At 40.1% G+C, this 16,258-nt stretch overlaps 2 protein-coding genes across 10 annotated transcripts in view; both read right to left on the reverse strand.

Moving 5' to 3' along the window:
• cep131 (centrosomal protein 131) overlaps nt 1-775 on the reverse strand; it is a 49,457-nt gene extending 48,682 nt beyond the window's left edge. For both annotated transcript variants that reach the window (XM_021581059.2, XM_021581058.2), the window contains exon 1: nt 269-775. The gene's annotated coding sequence lies outside the window, so the exon portion shown is untranslated. The remainder of the gene's footprint in view (nt 1-268) is intronic.
• A 238-nt stretch (nt 776-1,013) lies between these two features.
• rnf213b (ring finger protein 213b) overlaps nt 1,014-16,258 on the reverse strand; it is a 73,423-nt gene continuing 58,178 nt past the window's right edge. For 6 of the 8 annotated variants that reach the window (XM_036960490.1, XM_036960488.1, XM_036960487.1 and 3 more), the window contains 21 exons: nt 15,880-16,090; nt 15,405-15,610; nt 15,003-15,125; nt 9,675-9,785; nt 9,232-9,462; nt 8,983-9,067; nt 8,848-8,882; nt 8,658-8,758; nt 8,412-8,562; nt 8,053-8,218; nt 7,775-7,905; nt 7,331-7,588; nt 6,991-7,123; nt 6,822-6,905; nt 6,317-6,497; nt 5,753-5,954; nt 5,187-5,264; nt 4,651-4,848; nt 4,318-4,407; nt 2,915-3,096; nt 1,014-1,736 (listed from right to left, as the gene is read on the reverse strand). In XM_036960490.1, coding sequence (XP_036816385.1) covers nt 1,598-1,736; nt 2,915-3,096; nt 4,318-4,407; nt 4,651-4,848; nt 5,187-5,264; nt 5,753-5,954; nt 6,317-6,497; nt 6,822-6,905; nt 6,991-7,123; nt 7,331-7,588; nt 7,775-7,905; nt 8,053-8,218; nt 8,412-8,562; nt 8,658-8,758; nt 8,848-8,882; nt 8,983-9,067; nt 9,232-9,462; nt 9,675-9,785; nt 15,003-15,125; nt 15,405-15,610; nt 15,880-16,090 — 3,096 coding nt within the window. In that variant the 3' untranslated portion in view covers nt 1,014-1,597. The other 2 variants (XM_021581064.2, XM_036960491.1) reach the window with 2 other exon arrangements.

Genomic DNA, 16,258 nt, shown 5'->3' on the forward strand with positions numbered 1-16,258 from the left:
TTATGTCGTTCACCTGGGATTGACAAAATGTGACACTTTGTCTCAAGATCTATCTAGCTTGTAGTCCTGCTTAACATTAGTGGAACAGGGTAACATGGTTTCAGATAGCTATCATATCGTTGGCTACAATGTTTCGATGGAATCAGTGTGTAGGATATAGGTTGGTTGTGCGAAGTGAGGGGGGGAATACGGGTGATAAGGAGAACCAAAGATAAAAATTGAAATGTTAAAACCACAAATAAGCGTAAAGTCGGCCATGCAAACTTACCTTGCTTGTGTTGTTATCGCAAATTACTCCAAAGCCAATGGTGACGTTTTAGTGAGAATAGCTACAGTATGTCTTGGTGGCACGGATTTATTAAATCAACACACGTTAACAGTAGCTACCTAAAAGCCAAGAGCTAACGTTAACTATAAGCCTGGAGCCTGTCAAGTGGGTCTGCTAGAAGCTAGTTTGAACAAGTGGTTGATGCCTAAAATGAGTATTTATGTGCAGCCTAACCTTCTGTGTGTGGCGCACTAGGCTGGCTGGCTAGCTAGCTTAAGTTAGCTTGCTCTCATCTTTCTACACATAATAAGCGAAAAGCAACATGTTGGCTACGAAGCGAAATAACTTCAATAAATCCACTATAGTAGCTAGCTAGCTACAAACGGTCAGATACGATAGTTCTTCGTTACCACAGCTCCGTAGAAATATTCCGTGAACTTGCTCCATCAAAGCAAAGAGTGAGTGACAATAATACCCTCAACATCTTCTCTGTGGCAACCAGAAAATACAAGAACTCATCCTACTGAGAACTGTGATTGGCGGTAAAAACACAACGTCCTGGAAATCCAGAGGATCTGATAGGTGGAGTGGAGATGTCGGTTAGCAGTGCAGTGGCTAACGGGGCGTGCCCCAAACGCACTGTTTGGTTGACTTAGCAAGAGGGGGGTGTGACCCCCACCACCTGCGTCCTACCCAGCCCCAGTTGTCACGATATAACATTTTAACAAATCAGAAAGCGAAAAAATAAGCTTTAAATTAGTTTACTTTAATTCACGGGAGCACTAACCAACGCACGTTTCAACACGGTTCATGGTAATTTGAACATTTGTTTCATTTATATATTTATTTTCAAGTAATACATATGAAAACAAGTAAAATAGACAATATAATGTTACTCGCTGTAATAGAACATCTTTATTTTGGTGGTCCAACAACGCATAAAAACAAACAGGCTACTAGACACCCCTTTTTACTGTTGGTCAAAGGTTGAATGGGTGTAAACTAGTACAGGGTCTTTAGAGATAATGGACAATATTCACACACAAGACTGTGGGAATAATTGCCTATATGAAGTTAGCCAAGGAAGTAGAGATAGCCTAATATGTCATCATTAGGCAGGAAAAAATCATTTGACATTTTAGTAATTTGGCAGACACTCTTATTCAGCGCGACTTACAGGAGCAATTAAGTTAAAGTGCCTTGCTCAAGGGCACATAATTGGTCCTTGTTTGGATTCAAACTTTATATTTGCTGAATAATCAAACTCTGTTAAGCCACAATGTAAAATAAAACATATAATAAACAACCATCAAAACCAGCATCTTCTTCTTATCTCTTTCTAAACTCTACAGCCATTCTCCACATATCTGCCCCTTTGTCCAAAGTGATGTCCTCCGGTAGGGAGTCAAGCCCAGGCATGGGTGGGAGTCTCTTCTTATCCAGATGGTTGTCTAGAGTAGACCTGATGCTGTGGGACACACACACACACACACACACACACACACACAGGAAGGAGGGGAAGAGAGGAGGCAACAGTTAGCATTGCAACCCATTGTCCTCACCACACGCTGCATTCCTATTCAGTCCCTAGCCCCAGCTGCTGGTTTAGTAAGGGGGCAGGGGTGACCTGTGCCGGCTGAGTGTATATCACTTAAGTCCCTTTCCACTGACAGATGGGCGCCGGTAAGCATCACACCCCGGACCCTTCTGGCCCCTAGGAGTCAAAAGGGCCCGCCTCATGTCCCAAGGGGATCTCTCTCTGTGTGTCTCTCAGTGTTTGCTCCTGCTTTATTGGGAATGAAAGTGTCCATATAAACAGATTGACAGATTCCTCTAGTCTAAACATCAAAGTGTGGCCAGGGGTAAGGACAGGGCGGTAATCACTGAAAATACTAGAGGAACACGTTCTTTCTTGTAATATTTTTTAAGATCAGGAAAATGTATAATCAACATCAAAGTCCTGTCCAAAGGTGGGTAATGATAGTAATGACAGCAGTGCTAATCAAATCATTCAAATGCTTTGTCAATAATGTGTTTTACAAATTTGTGCGACATTTGGCCCCATACCAATCCTTCATTCAGCCACAAATGGTTAGTGTCTTTGTTTGTTTTGTCAGTTACTGTTAATTACATAAGAGGTTTGTTTTGTCAGTTACTGTTAATTACATAAGAGGTTTGTTTTGTCAGTTACTGTTAATTACATAAGAGGTTTGTTTTGTCAGTTACTGTTAATTACATAAGAGGTTTGTTTTGTCAGTTACTGTTAATTACATAAGAGGTTTGTTTTGTCAGTTACTGTTAATTACATAAGAGGTTTGTTTAGTCAGTTACTGTTAATTACATAAGAGGTTTGTTTTGTCAGTTACTGTTAATTACATAAGAGGTTTGTTTTGTCAGTTACTGTTAATTACATAAGAGGTTTGTTTTGTCAGTTACTTTTCATGACCATAAAAAATGGTGAGAGCTGGATTGCCAATGTGTTTACGACAAAAGCAGAAAGCAGCCAAAACGGCCCTTAGCCCCACTGTGACCTAGGTAGTCTACAGCACACACATCTCTCAGTGTTAACCATCTTTCCCACTAGCTCTGCTCTGTATAATAATGCATAAAAAATGCAAAAAAATGTAATACAAAATGGGCTCTTACTCCCAGTGTGGTAGATAAGCCTGGTCTGAAAAAGCCTGAGTGTTGGTCTTCAGGAGGAGGATTTCATGCAGCTCCAGGGAGAGTATGTCAATGTCTGTCCCACTGAAGAAGACCCTCAGCTCTCTCCTCTCCTCCTCGGATAACTTCTGCTGGAACTCTGATGGCAGCCTCTGGAAAGGGTCCTGCAAACACATAACATCCATATGCAGCAAGCACAAGATAAATCATAGTGATATAAGTTATATAATTAGGAATAGAAAAACAGATCCTAGATCAGATTAAATCTGACTCACATCATCAGAAGAGGAGAACAAGACTCACTTTTCATTAAATCAAATTCTGAATCAAATTAAATTGTATTTGTCACAAACGCCGAATACAACAGGTGAAATGTCAACTTAGAAGCTCTTTCTCAACAATGCAGAGTTAAATAAGAAAAGCAAACAAATAATAAATGAAATGCACATGAATTAAGCTACAGTATCTACAAGGAGTACCAGCTGAGATTCAAACAAGCATATGTGAGTCTTAGAAAAGCGCTATATAAATCCCATGTATTATTATAATAAACAGAAATTCTGTTTTTTTTAATCAACATTTGTTTTTGATTCAACGCCTGCCATGTCCAATGTCACTTGTTGCCTGGATTTACAGCTCAGACGGAGGCTGACCGCCTGCATGTGGTACCTGAGGTCAACCAGAGGTGGTTAAACAGAGGTCAAGGGTCAGGTGAGTGAAAGGGTTGACAAACTACCAAATGTGGTCATAGAGGGGGTGTTTCACTTCACTGACAGAATTTGTATTGTTGGTTTGGTCTTTAAAAGTGATTTGGACTATCCACAGATTCATTGATATAAAAAGATCAGTAGGGATAATTTCAACTCACTTATTGTTATGATTAGAACTGGTATATGTAACTAACTGCATGACTGTTTTACTCTCCACAGTGTTAAATAATAACTCTGGTTGTTAACACCAACACTGGGGGTTATTTTACACCACTGCGTGTTAATTCCACTCTTACAGAACGCCTGAATCAACACTAGAAATGTAACACTGAAAAATCGATGCTGGCCAATTTGATGTGTACTGCATATGTTAACTCACCCGTGGAGAAACAGGTATAGGCTATATGTTAACTCACCTGTGGAGAAACAGGTATGGGCTATATGTTAACTCACCCGTGGAGAAACAGGTATAGGCTATATGTTAACTCACCTGTGGAGAAACAGGTATGGGCTATATGTTAACTCACCTGTGGAGAAACAGGTATGGGCTATATGTTAACTCACCTGTGGAGAAACAGGTATGGGCTATATGTTAACTCACCTGTGGAGAAACAGGTATGGGCTATATGTTAACTCACCTGTGGAGAAACAGGTATGGGCTATATGTTAACTCACCTGTCCTCTGCTCAACATCAGCTCAGACTTCCAGGAGGTAAGGAGCTGCCAGGTGAATGTGCTGTGTTCCAGTCTGCTCTCTCCAAGGACCTGGGACAGAGATATGTGAGAGGGGTACAGTTAAAAGGGCCAAAGCAGGGGGACCTCTGTAATAGTGGTCTCTCTATAACATATATTTGACATATAGTAGTATATTTGTGCCTTAGGAATGAGAGTCATGAGGAGAGCACATGCATAATCTACCCGGACAAAAATAGATACAAGGAATAAACACGAATTACTGCATCTCTGGGCATTAGGTGGAGACATTGCGGGAGTTAATAGTTACTCTACCTTGGCTACACTGCTAGAGATCTGTGGGCCCATCTTGAGTGACTCAGTCAGGTAGGACAAGAGTGGGGCTTGGGGCACTCCGCTAGTCTTCCCCAGGAACCGCAGGCCAATCTCCACCGCAAACACAGCGTCACACACGTCAGTGTATGAACGCAGTCCTGTCCTCATAGCACAGCTAACGGAGCCCTTCAGTGACTCCTGACAGACAGGACAACAGATGGAATGACAGACAGAGAGACAGACAGAACGACAAACAAAAAGACAGACAGACAGAACAACTGTAAGCAGAGAGCTGGACACAGTGACGCATAGCCTGGGAGACTAACTACCTCCCAGCCCAGTGAATGGAAACAGAGTGGAGTATGGTGGGTTTAGGAATTTGACCTTGAAACAAAATGGCCCTTTCAAACTCCACTGGGGAAAACTCCTGTGTGCGTACATTCTTGGTTGGTATTGAATCCATGGGGGCTGGGCATGACTTCAATGCTTTAAAAAAAAAGGATACAGTCTTAAACTGAGCGCAAACATATGTTTACCTGAGGTATCTTAGCCCTGACTTCATCAAGGACTACTGAGAAGTCTTGCTGATATCTGTTCAAGTATCTTGAGGTGTCCTGCAAATACATGCCTGGTTAGTATACCTGCTACTGTAAATGTATTTTATAAAATAAAAAAAAATTGAATTTATTTTCCTACTAGCATTGCCTTTGCTGATAACGACTTTACAGGGGGAAACTACTTACTATGACTGTTATACAATATGTGGTTGTCTTACCTAGCTATCTTAAAGATGCATTCCTGGATCTTAAGCACAACAAGTTCGTAACATATTGTACGAATTGGATTCGTAACATATCATAGGAATTGCAATATATGTTGCAAAATATATATATGTTTGCAGCATGTAACATATCATACGAAATGGATGACGTAGTACACAATTGAATGACGTGGTAGTACACAAAAAACATGGACCCGCTTTGGCTCGTGAGCACCCCTTTCAAAACTACCGGCTGAAATTATACAACAGTTCTTGAGCATCACTTTAAGACGAATGCACAATAATTGTATAAATATGATATCGCAAAGTTTTGTCTCTTACGGCTTCGATGCTTGGTTTCCCAGCTAGGAAGCGGCGGGCCAGTTGTGCCTGGATGTCCATCAGGTTGTAGCTGCTGTCTGTCTCCCTGCGTGTCCTCAGTGTGTAATGACAGTGGGATAACACCAGGGGGAGCAGCTCCCTCTCAGGGTGGCACAGGGTCAACTGTGTCTCTGACACCCCCTCCAGAGGAACACTGTAGGCACTGCAGGGGTGTAAGAAAAACATCTCACAGTTAAGATTCAGGGCCCAGTCTAGGATCAGTTTCAGAGCAGGAGTGCTGGTCTAGGATCAGTTTAGACTTTTAAATCATAATGAATGGGATGGGGAACCAGTGCCAATATTCATAAAGTGCCTCAGAGTAGGAGTAGGAGTGCTGATGAGTAGGAGTGACTCAGAGTAGGAGTGCTGATGTTAATCATAATGATTTAAATGGAGAAACTCATCCTAGATCAGCTCCTACTCAGTCTGAGATAGCCTATCAAAGTCGCAAGGTCCATATCAAAAGCCAAATTATCAAAAGCCAATCAAATTATCAAAAGTAGAAGTTTGGTAGGTGTGGCTAACCTGTTGTCATGGTGACTGAGTCTCCTAACCTCTCTGACCAAGCTGTTGTGAGTCTCTAACAGGAATTTGACCAGAATCTGGAGGCAGGACCCTGGACCGTGACGACAGGTTGACAGGAACTCCCCAGAGCTGTCCATGGTCAGCTCCTTCTCACAAACCTGTGGTGTCACACCTAAATCTGCTGCTCAAAACACATGCGATACACACACAGTACACACACATCAAGACACAGAGTTAGATGGGGCGGCAGGTAGCCTTGTGGTTAAAGCGTTGGACTAGTAACTGAAAGGTTGCAAGTTCGAATCCTCGAGCTGACATTGTAAAAACAAAATCTGTTATTCTGGCTCCGAACAAGGCAGCTGTTCCTAGGCCGTCATTGAAAATAAGAATTTGTTCTTAACTGACTTGCCTAGTTAAATAAAGGTAAAAGACAGGACTATTTTATCCGACAAGATTCCCCATACACTGACACATAGTGGGGAATAAATGTGCTTTCTGTACATACCATTGTTGGCCACATCCATCCTAAGGCAGTTCCACACATTCATGAAGACCTTCATTCTCCCAAGCAGCACTTTCTTCTGGTACCCTACAGTGGTATAGTTTGGTGACTCATTGATTGAGTGGTTGATTGATTGATTGATTGATCAACCCGAATAAAAACTCCCACATACCTGTTGGTATGTGCTGCAACACCTGGGCAATGCTCTGACTGGTCATCTCAGCTGTCAGGGGAAACATTCTGGACAAGTCAGCCTGTAAGGCAGCCAGCTCTGGTAGATGGTGGAGCTGTCTCACACACAGCACCTACAGTGGACAAACACAAATACATACACAGACAAACATATCTTTAAGCACACTGACAAGTATGGAAACTCTCCCATAACATACTCCATTCTCTATAAACAGGTAATAATGTGGACAACATAATGTCACATGATGAAGGTCAATATAATGGAATGGAGTGATTTCGTCTTTTGAATCCCATTCTTGATCAGTTTCATTTCCAGTTACCTTCTTTAGGAAGAGTTTGAGGAGGGGTACGGTGTTGCTTCCCTGCTCCTGGTCCACTCTCTGAGAGAAGTGCTCCACGGTGAGGGTTTCAGACAGGCTCCAGAAGGAGGAGTGGTGTGTGGGGCAGTCTGAGAGGGAGGGCAGCAGGGGCAGCATGGGTCGGGGGTCCGCATAGAGCAGTCTCATCAGTGGGCTTCCACCCAGCCTGTCATCTGCACTGATACTGACTTGAGCTTCAGCCAGTTTCCTCCTTAGATGCTGGAGATCAAATGGGTGGGTTAATAGGTACAATAAAAAGATTGGACGTAGTTTAGTGTCCCAAATCAGTATAGTCCTTCACCAGGAATACTGAATGACTGTGTTATGAAGTCCTTATGTACGTACCCTGCAAACCTTCAAATAAAGTGTTACCAGAAGCCTAAACTAATCCCAGTTGGACCATACCTGGATTATTGGGTTGATAACTGCATCACAGACCAGTTTCTCCCACTGTTCCCGTCCATGTCGAGAGGACAGGTCAGGTCTTGTGTGGCGATAACCTGGTTCAGCTGAAGTCACAAACTCACTCAAATACTCTGAGGTGCAACCATTACATGACAATATTTTAGACATTTCTTTGTAAGAATTGTGGGGAACATTTTATTTATATTTTTTATATAATATTTGTAAAACTATTTGTAGGAACTATTTATTAAAACAACATGGAAGAAAAGTGTAATCACCTGCAGTGAACTCCAGACAGGCTTGGAGAACCAGATGAATTATAACAGCCGTGTTGTCCATGTTCTGATCCAGTGTCCGACCCAGCACCTCCATGTCCTTCTCAAGGTGGCTCCACATGAACCCCAGGACATCTTGGACACCAGGATGGACCATCTGACTGACTGCCTGCCCAGACAAAGAAACATTATTTTTTATCACGCAGTTAACTTAACCGACATAATGGCTTTATGCCCATTTCAACAGTTGATAATTCCTTGAGATATTGTTGAGAAGTGATCAATGTACTTCCGAGCACAGGTTTCTTGTGATACCTATTCCAACTACTTGATGTTAGCTTGAGATATTGGTCGGGCCTTACCTGGTAGTTTTTGATGGTCCCTTGCAGCATGGCCAGGTGGTTGAGCAGCCGAAGGATACTGGACTGGGCTGGTGACATCTGTCTCTCTGGGGCCTCAGCCCTACGATAAGCCTCTCCCAAAATATGACCAGTCCTGGTCTGATCCCCCACACTAAATTCACACACAGAGGTCAAAGGTCAATGTGGCATTAACTCATAAACTAGATTTCTCAGTTGTATATTGGGAGAGACGGTTAAGCAAAGGACCTTTGTTGAGCAGCAGTAAATCCAACAACTGGGTTATGAGCAACACCACCAACTGGAACACCGCAGTCAAGGCATTTGGATGTTGCCACTGGTTTCCCGCACTAAGATAAAGAAGAAGAACAGAGTCAAATTTATAGGAAGAAACTGCTAAATGAGATATCTACAAAATAAACAAGAAAATATCTCTCACCTCTCCAACAAAACACGCATGACCGTTGGCACAAACTGCAATCAAAATAGTAAAACGATTAAGTACTACTGCATATCATCAAGTGATGATGATGTCAATTGCAATACGAGAATACATTTGCCAGCAAATACTTACAGTACATCTTGATTTTGTTCTCTTTAGTCATCCACTGGCGTGCCTCACTAGTGTGATCATCTGGCATGGTGGGCAAATAGGAGCCCTGTGGGACAACTGGTTAATCGCCTCAATGATCTTATTACAGTATCAACCCCAGCCCCTACCCCACTTGTAGAGATATCCCTTACGCCTTAGTCACAAGTGCCAAGGGGGCAGGGGCTGGGGGTTAATTTGGGAATCAGTGTATCAGAGAAAAGAGTGCCTCACCGTCATATTTTGAGGCTGGGAGGCTATCTGGTGGAGTGGAGCCAGCAGTGTAGTCCCACTGAGGAGCACAGCGTATGCATGGACCAGGAGCTCCAAAAGGAGGCGCCGTTGAGGTGGGACAATCTGGGAGATCTGGAGTCCACCTATCTGATTTGATAACAGCGCTGTGCAGAGCTCTCTGAATTCACCTGGTAGGCTGTGTTTCAGGAAGTCATCCAGTTTCCTTGTCTCCTGTAAGGAGAAGGCAGGGGAAAAAAGAAATTTCATACCACATGAGTTTATTACAATAAGGGACAGTTTCCCAGGCACAGATTGACCTTAGTCCTGGACTAATAAGAACGTTCGATGGAGAATCTCCATTTAGAATGCTTTCTAGTCCAGGACTAGGCATAATCTGTGTCTAGGAAACTGCCTAGAGTTTACTATAAATTGAGAATGGTCACCTGTGGAGTGGGGTGAATTTTGAAATCAGGTGATGCGAAGCGACAGGTGACCTGTCTGAACAAAGCCAGGACTAGGAGAACTTGGGCTGAAGCTCTGGAGCAGCTCAGATTCTATAAAAGAAACAGAACACAGTCAGTCAGTGATTATCTTGAATGCTTGAATGCACCAGAGGTCGATCAGCTTTAACATTGCAGAAAGATTGTTGCTTCCATCAATGTAATTGTCTGCATCATTTCCAATCCCCCATATATTTTTTGGGGTAAATATATACAGTTGAAGTCAGAAGTTTACATACACTTAGGTTGGAGTCATTAAAACTTGTTTTTCAACTACTCCACATATTTGTTGTTAACAAACTATAGTTTTGGCAAGTCGGTTAGGACATCTACTTTGTGCATGACACAAGTCATTTTTCCAAATATCGTTTACAGACAGATTATTTAACTTATAATAATTCACTGTATCACAATTCCAGTGGGTCAGAGGTTTACATACACAAAGTTCACTGTGCCATTAAACAGCTTGGAAAATTACAGAAAATGTAATGGCTTTAGAAGATTCTGATAGGCTAATTGACATCATTTGAGTCAATTGGAGGAGAACCTGTGGATGTATTTCAAGGACTAACCTTCAAACTCAGTGCCTCTTTGCTTGACATCATGGGAAAATCAAAAGAATTCAGCCAAGACCTCAGAGAAAAGGCCGCTCAGCAAGGAAAGAAGCCACTACTCCAAAACCGCCAGAAAAAATGCCAGACTACGGTTTGCAACTGCACATGGGGACAAAGATCGTACTTTTTGGTGTCCTCTGGTCTGATGAAACAAAAATAGAACTGCTTGGCCATAATGTTCATTGTTATGTTTGGAGGAAAAAGGGGGAGGCTTGCAAGCCAAAGAACACCATCCCAACCGTGAAGCATGGGGGTGGCAGCATCATGTTGTGGGGGTGCTTTGCAGCAGGAGGGACTGGTGCACTTCACAAAATAGATGGCATCATGAGAAGCAAAATTATGTGGATATATTGAAGCAACATCTCAATACATCAGTTAAAGCTTGGTCGCAAATGGGTCTTCCAAATGGAGAATGACCCCAAGCATACTTCCAAAATTGTAGCAAAATGGCTTAAGGACAACAAAGTCAAGGTATTAGAGTGGCCCTCAAAAAGCCCTGACCTCAATCCTATAGAAAATTTGTGGGCAGAACTGAAAAAGTGTGTGCGAGCAAGGAGGCCTACAAACCTGACATAGTTACACCAGCTCTGTCAGGAGGAATGGGGGACAAAATTCACCCAACCTATTGTGGGAAGCTTGTGGAAAGCTACCCAAAACGTTTGACCTAAGTTAAACAATTTAAAGGCAATGCTACCAAATACTAATTGAGTGTATGTAACTTCTGACCCACTGGGAATGCGATGAAAGAAATAAAAGCTGAAGTAAATCATTCTCTCTACTATTATCCTGACATTTCACATTCTGAAAATAAAGTGGTGATACTAACTGACCTAAGACAGATAATTTTTACTAGGATTAAATGTCAGGAATTGTAAAAAACTGAGTTTAAATGTATTTGGCTAAGGTGTATGTAAACTTCTGACTTCAACTGTATATCCATAAACATACACACATAACGTACATACCCAATCATATACATATGCATACATAAACATTCATGCATATACTCATATATACATACATATACAAGCCCTGTCTTTCTAAGATATTTTGTAAAAATCTAAATAACTTCACAGATCTTCATTGTAAATAAAGGGTTTAAACACCGTTTCCCATTCTTGTTCAATGAAACATAAACAATTAATGTACAATTTTCTTTAACCATTTATGGTCTTTAATGCAGGGCCGACAGACAAGTTCCTTACTTTTTCCCCCTTCTACTTGCCTCGTTCATTTTTGTGGTCATGCTGCAATTAGTTGGTTGTAATTTTGGGTAGGGAAGACATTTCCATATATCTGTGTTAGCTGCATGTGTGACATAACTCAACGAGTCATATTTATGATGTCATTTACAAAAATTATATATATATATATTTTTTTACATTTTATCGAAATGTTTTCTTGTTTTTTTTTATCAATAAGTGTATTTGAGTTTAACCACAATATTTGTTGTATTATTTGTTCTATTTTCAGGTAGATTAAACTGAAATTGCAACCAACTTTCTAAGGCTTGTTTAAAAAAAACGATATTTTGGAGATGATTTCGTTTTCAAACAACCGAAAGTGAGCAGTTGTAATCTGAATAAAGGTTATTCTTGAACATGGGGTGAGACATTCCTACCAATTTAATAGAAAACCATTTTGGATTTAAACATAACTTTGAATGACTGATGCCTTTAGTGAGAGTTCTAATGATTTAATATTTCATCATTTCTGCCCTCCGAATTCATATTCGTTATATAAATAGGCCCTTTTCATTTTGCCCTGAATATTTTTGTTCATATAATTTAAAAAGCAGGTCACTTGGTGTAGGCAAAACCATAAGCAAATAGGTAAACTGTGATATGACTAAAGTGATTTTTCCACAAATAGACAGGTATTTTCCTTTCCATGGTAGCAAGAGTTGATCTATTTTTGCTAACTTTCTATAAACATGTATTGGAGTGAGATCATTTCTTTCTTTCGGGATTTGTATACTGAATATGTCCACATCCCCGTCAGACCATTTTATTGGTAAACTACACAGTAATGTAAAAGTTTTTTTTGTGTGATCCAGTACGCAATACGCAGTACGCATTTCTTATCATAATTTGGTTTTAATCCAGAGAGGTTAGCAAAAGTATCTAGATCCTCTATGAGGCTGTGGATGGATTCTAGCGTACAATCATCAGCGTACAATGACACCTTTGTTTTTAAGCCACGGATTTCTAATCCCTTAATATTATTGTTGAATCTAATTTTAACAGCTAACATTTTGATGGCAATAATAAATAGATATGACGATAGTGGACATCCTTGTTTTACTCCTCTAGATAGTTTAAAACTTCCTGAGATGTAGCCATTATTTACTATTTTACACCTAGGGTTACTATACATAACTTTAACCCATTTTATAAGAGATTCCCCAAAATTGAAATATTCTAGGCATCTATATATAAACGCCAGTCGTACTTTATCAAAAACCTTTTCAAAATCAGCTATGAAAACCAGGCCTGGTATCCCCGATATTTCATAGTATTATATTGTTTCCAGTACTTGTCTTACATTATCTCTAATGTATTGTCCATGTAAAAAAAACTGTCTGATTAGGATTAATAATATCTGACAATACCTTTTTCATCTATGCACCAAGCATTTAGCTAGAATATTTGCATCACAACACTGAAGTGTAAGAGACCTCCAATTTTTTAAATGGACTGGATCTTTATATATACCACTTGGATCCTGTTTCAATAATAATGAAATCAGATCTTCTTGTTGCATGTCTGATAATCTATCATTTATATAGGTGGTTAAAACATGCTAATAATGGTCCTCTGAGTATATATAAAAAAGGTTGGTATACTTCCACTGGTATGCCATCCAGCCCTGGAGTTTTCCCAGCCTTAAAGGCTTCAATTGCATTAAGAAGTTCCTCCTCTGTAATTTGGCCTTCATATGAGTCTTTCTGTACAAATGTAATTTGACATTATTAATAGGGAAAAAATCCATACATTTAGCTCTGGTTAGTGGGGATGAAATGAAAATATATTCTTAAAGTACTTTACTTCCTAATTCAAAATATAATTTGGCTAATCATGCGTGACTCCATCATTTGTAACCAAAAATTGGTAGCATTTCTATGTTGAAGATTGAAAAATAATTTGGTGTATTTTTCCCCATATTCCATCCAGTTCGCTTTATTTTTTATAAAATATTACACTGGATCTTTCTTGAATAAGTTCCTCCATTTCTTTTTGTTTTTCCTTTAACTTATTCTGTGCCTCTATGGTACAGTTTTTATTGCTATCTAACTGTTCTGTTAGTCCTTCAATTTCCTTTGTTAATATGGACTCTTTTGATCTAAATTGCTTTGGTTTTACAGATGAGTACTGAATTGCATGGCCTCTAAAGGCACATTTAAAAGTGTTCCATACATAAGGGGATCTGCTGTACCTATGTTATGTCGGAAAAAGTCAGTTATAAATTCTTCTGTCCTAGTTATAGTCCTAGTTATAAACAAGTTATCATCCAGTAGGCTTTGATTAAATTTCCAATATCCTCGCCCACGTGGAAATTCTGTAAGAGTAATATATATGCCAATGATGTGATGATCCGACCACATTCTGTCCCCTATCAACACTTTTTAAACTTTTGGTGCTAAAGAGAATGACATAAGAAAGTAATCAAGACGACTAGCTTGATTAAGCCTCCGCCATGTGTATCTCACTAGGTCAGGGTATTTAAGCCTCCATATATCCACTAATTCCAATATATCCATGACATTCATGATTTCCTTAAGTGCCTGAGGGTGATAGTTTGTAGTGTGATTTCCTTTATGGTCCATAGAGGTATTTAAAACCGTATTAAAATCCCTCACCAAAATAATAAGAGTCTAGTGTTGCTTGTAGAGTTGATCAATTCTTATATATATTTTCAAAGAAGCTTCATTATTTGGACCGTATAGGTTAATAAGCCATGTCTGTTTATTGTCCAATAACATATTTAAAATAATCCATCTACCTTGATGATCTGTTTGGACAATTTGCACATTTGGATCAAAATGACTCTTAATTAATATCATCACCCTTTTTGAAATTATTTGCCCATGGGAGAAATATATTCCCCCCCCAGTCCTTTTTCCACAAAACTTCATCTAAAATTGTTGAATGAGTTTCCTGTAAACAATAGATATTATATTCCTTCTCTTTAAGCCAGGTAAATACTGATCATCCTTTTTTATTATATATAAGCCATAACAATTATAACTGGCTAAACTTATTTCACCACTTACCATAATGAGACACAAGTTTCAATTCTATTTATCAAAATATATGTTTGTAAACGTACCATTAAAAAGTAAAAAAAGATTAATTAAAAATATTCTCTCTAATGGATCTAGTCTGTATGTCAAGTAAGGCTTCTCTCAGAATGATGTTCTCCTTTTTAAGTTCATTAACTTAGGTTTCAATCTTATTGACTGTCCCCCTTAGCTTGTTTGTGTCTTTCTCCAATGTTGCAGCTTTGACATTACAAAGAACATTTCTGTCATTTAGCAGACACTTTCATCAAAAAGACGTACAACGTAAAGAGGGTAACACCATTAGAACGCTATTTTTTAGAACACTGTGATAAACTACATCTCTATGTTCCAGGGATGTGTGGTAAGGACGCTGACCTGCAGTGTTGTCCGGAGGGGGTCAGTATGAGCGTCTAGCAGGGCCTGAGTCACCCCGTCCCTCAGGGCCTGGTACGACGGACCACAGCACAGGAACCGGTCCACCTCTGCTGGAATCAGCCTCTGAGAAACACAACATGTGAAAGTAGGATGTGTAAGGGCCTATAAAGTGTGGACAGCATTTGGCCAACAAATATTTATTATTAATTTAATTTGATAGGATGATCATGATCAACCTCACATCTTGCAGGTACCTCATTATTGTTATGTTGTTTGCTCGAGGATGTCTGTCACCATGGTTAATGCAAGAGGAGATCATAATAGGCTTCCTCAACTAGATGGAATAGCAAAGAATTCCACTGTAAGTAACTAGAAATAATATAATATCCAGTCTGGTAGTACCTGGAGTCGGAGGACCTCTGAAGGGAAGGCCCATCCCCAGGATGAGGATCTGTGCATCAGGGCCAGGACACAGTCTATCCCCGCCTGTCTATTGACCGCTCTCAGCAGGAACACTCTGAACCAGTCGTTACCTCCGTACTCACACACTGCCTTCACCTGAGACAGGTACTGAGCCTCCACATCATCACCTGCCCCACCAGCAGTATCTGGAAATGCACTTCATATTTAATAACAGAATTTCAACTATGTAACAGATGGAGCATAAAAACATGCATGCAAAATTTAAAAAAAAAATATGTATACTTAAAAAAAAAAAACATTTAAGAGACTAAATAAAATGAAGTGACCTCATAAAATATTCACAATGCTTCCAGTTGAATAAATGGTACTACAGTCTAGGCTATGTTAATGGTGATTAAAAGGCTCAATCTACGATTTAAGTGACAATAAATCCCCAGTCTGCTATATTACTCACCCTGGGCCACAGCCTTCTGTAGCAGGTGGGCAGCGGTGCCCAGGCAGAGCCTCAGACGAGCCATGCTCAGCAGGAACTCAGCTGGGTCCTCCAGTCTTCCAGGGATCTGCTTCCTGGCTAGCCTACCCAGGAACAGTGTGTCCTCCTGCAGTTTCCTCTGCTGCTCTCTCCCCTCCTCCATCACTAAACTTCCAGAACACTGCAGGGAATCCTGACATACAAGAAACAGTCAATCAGTCAATCGATCAATCAAACCCCCCCCAAAAAAAATTAAACAATAAAATAACACTCTTTTCTTTTCTTGAACTAACCCTCACACTTTACAGTGTTAGTTTAATCAGCTGTTGTAGAATGTGACACAAATCACAGTAAAAACTAA

This window comes from Oncorhynchus mykiss, chromosome 23, assembly GCF_013265735.2.
Source record: "Oncorhynchus mykiss isolate Arlee chromosome 23, USDA_OmykA_1.1, whole genome shotgun sequence".
Classification (NCBI taxonomy): domain Eukaryota; kingdom Metazoa; phylum Chordata; class Actinopteri; order Salmoniformes; family Salmonidae; genus Oncorhynchus; species Oncorhynchus mykiss.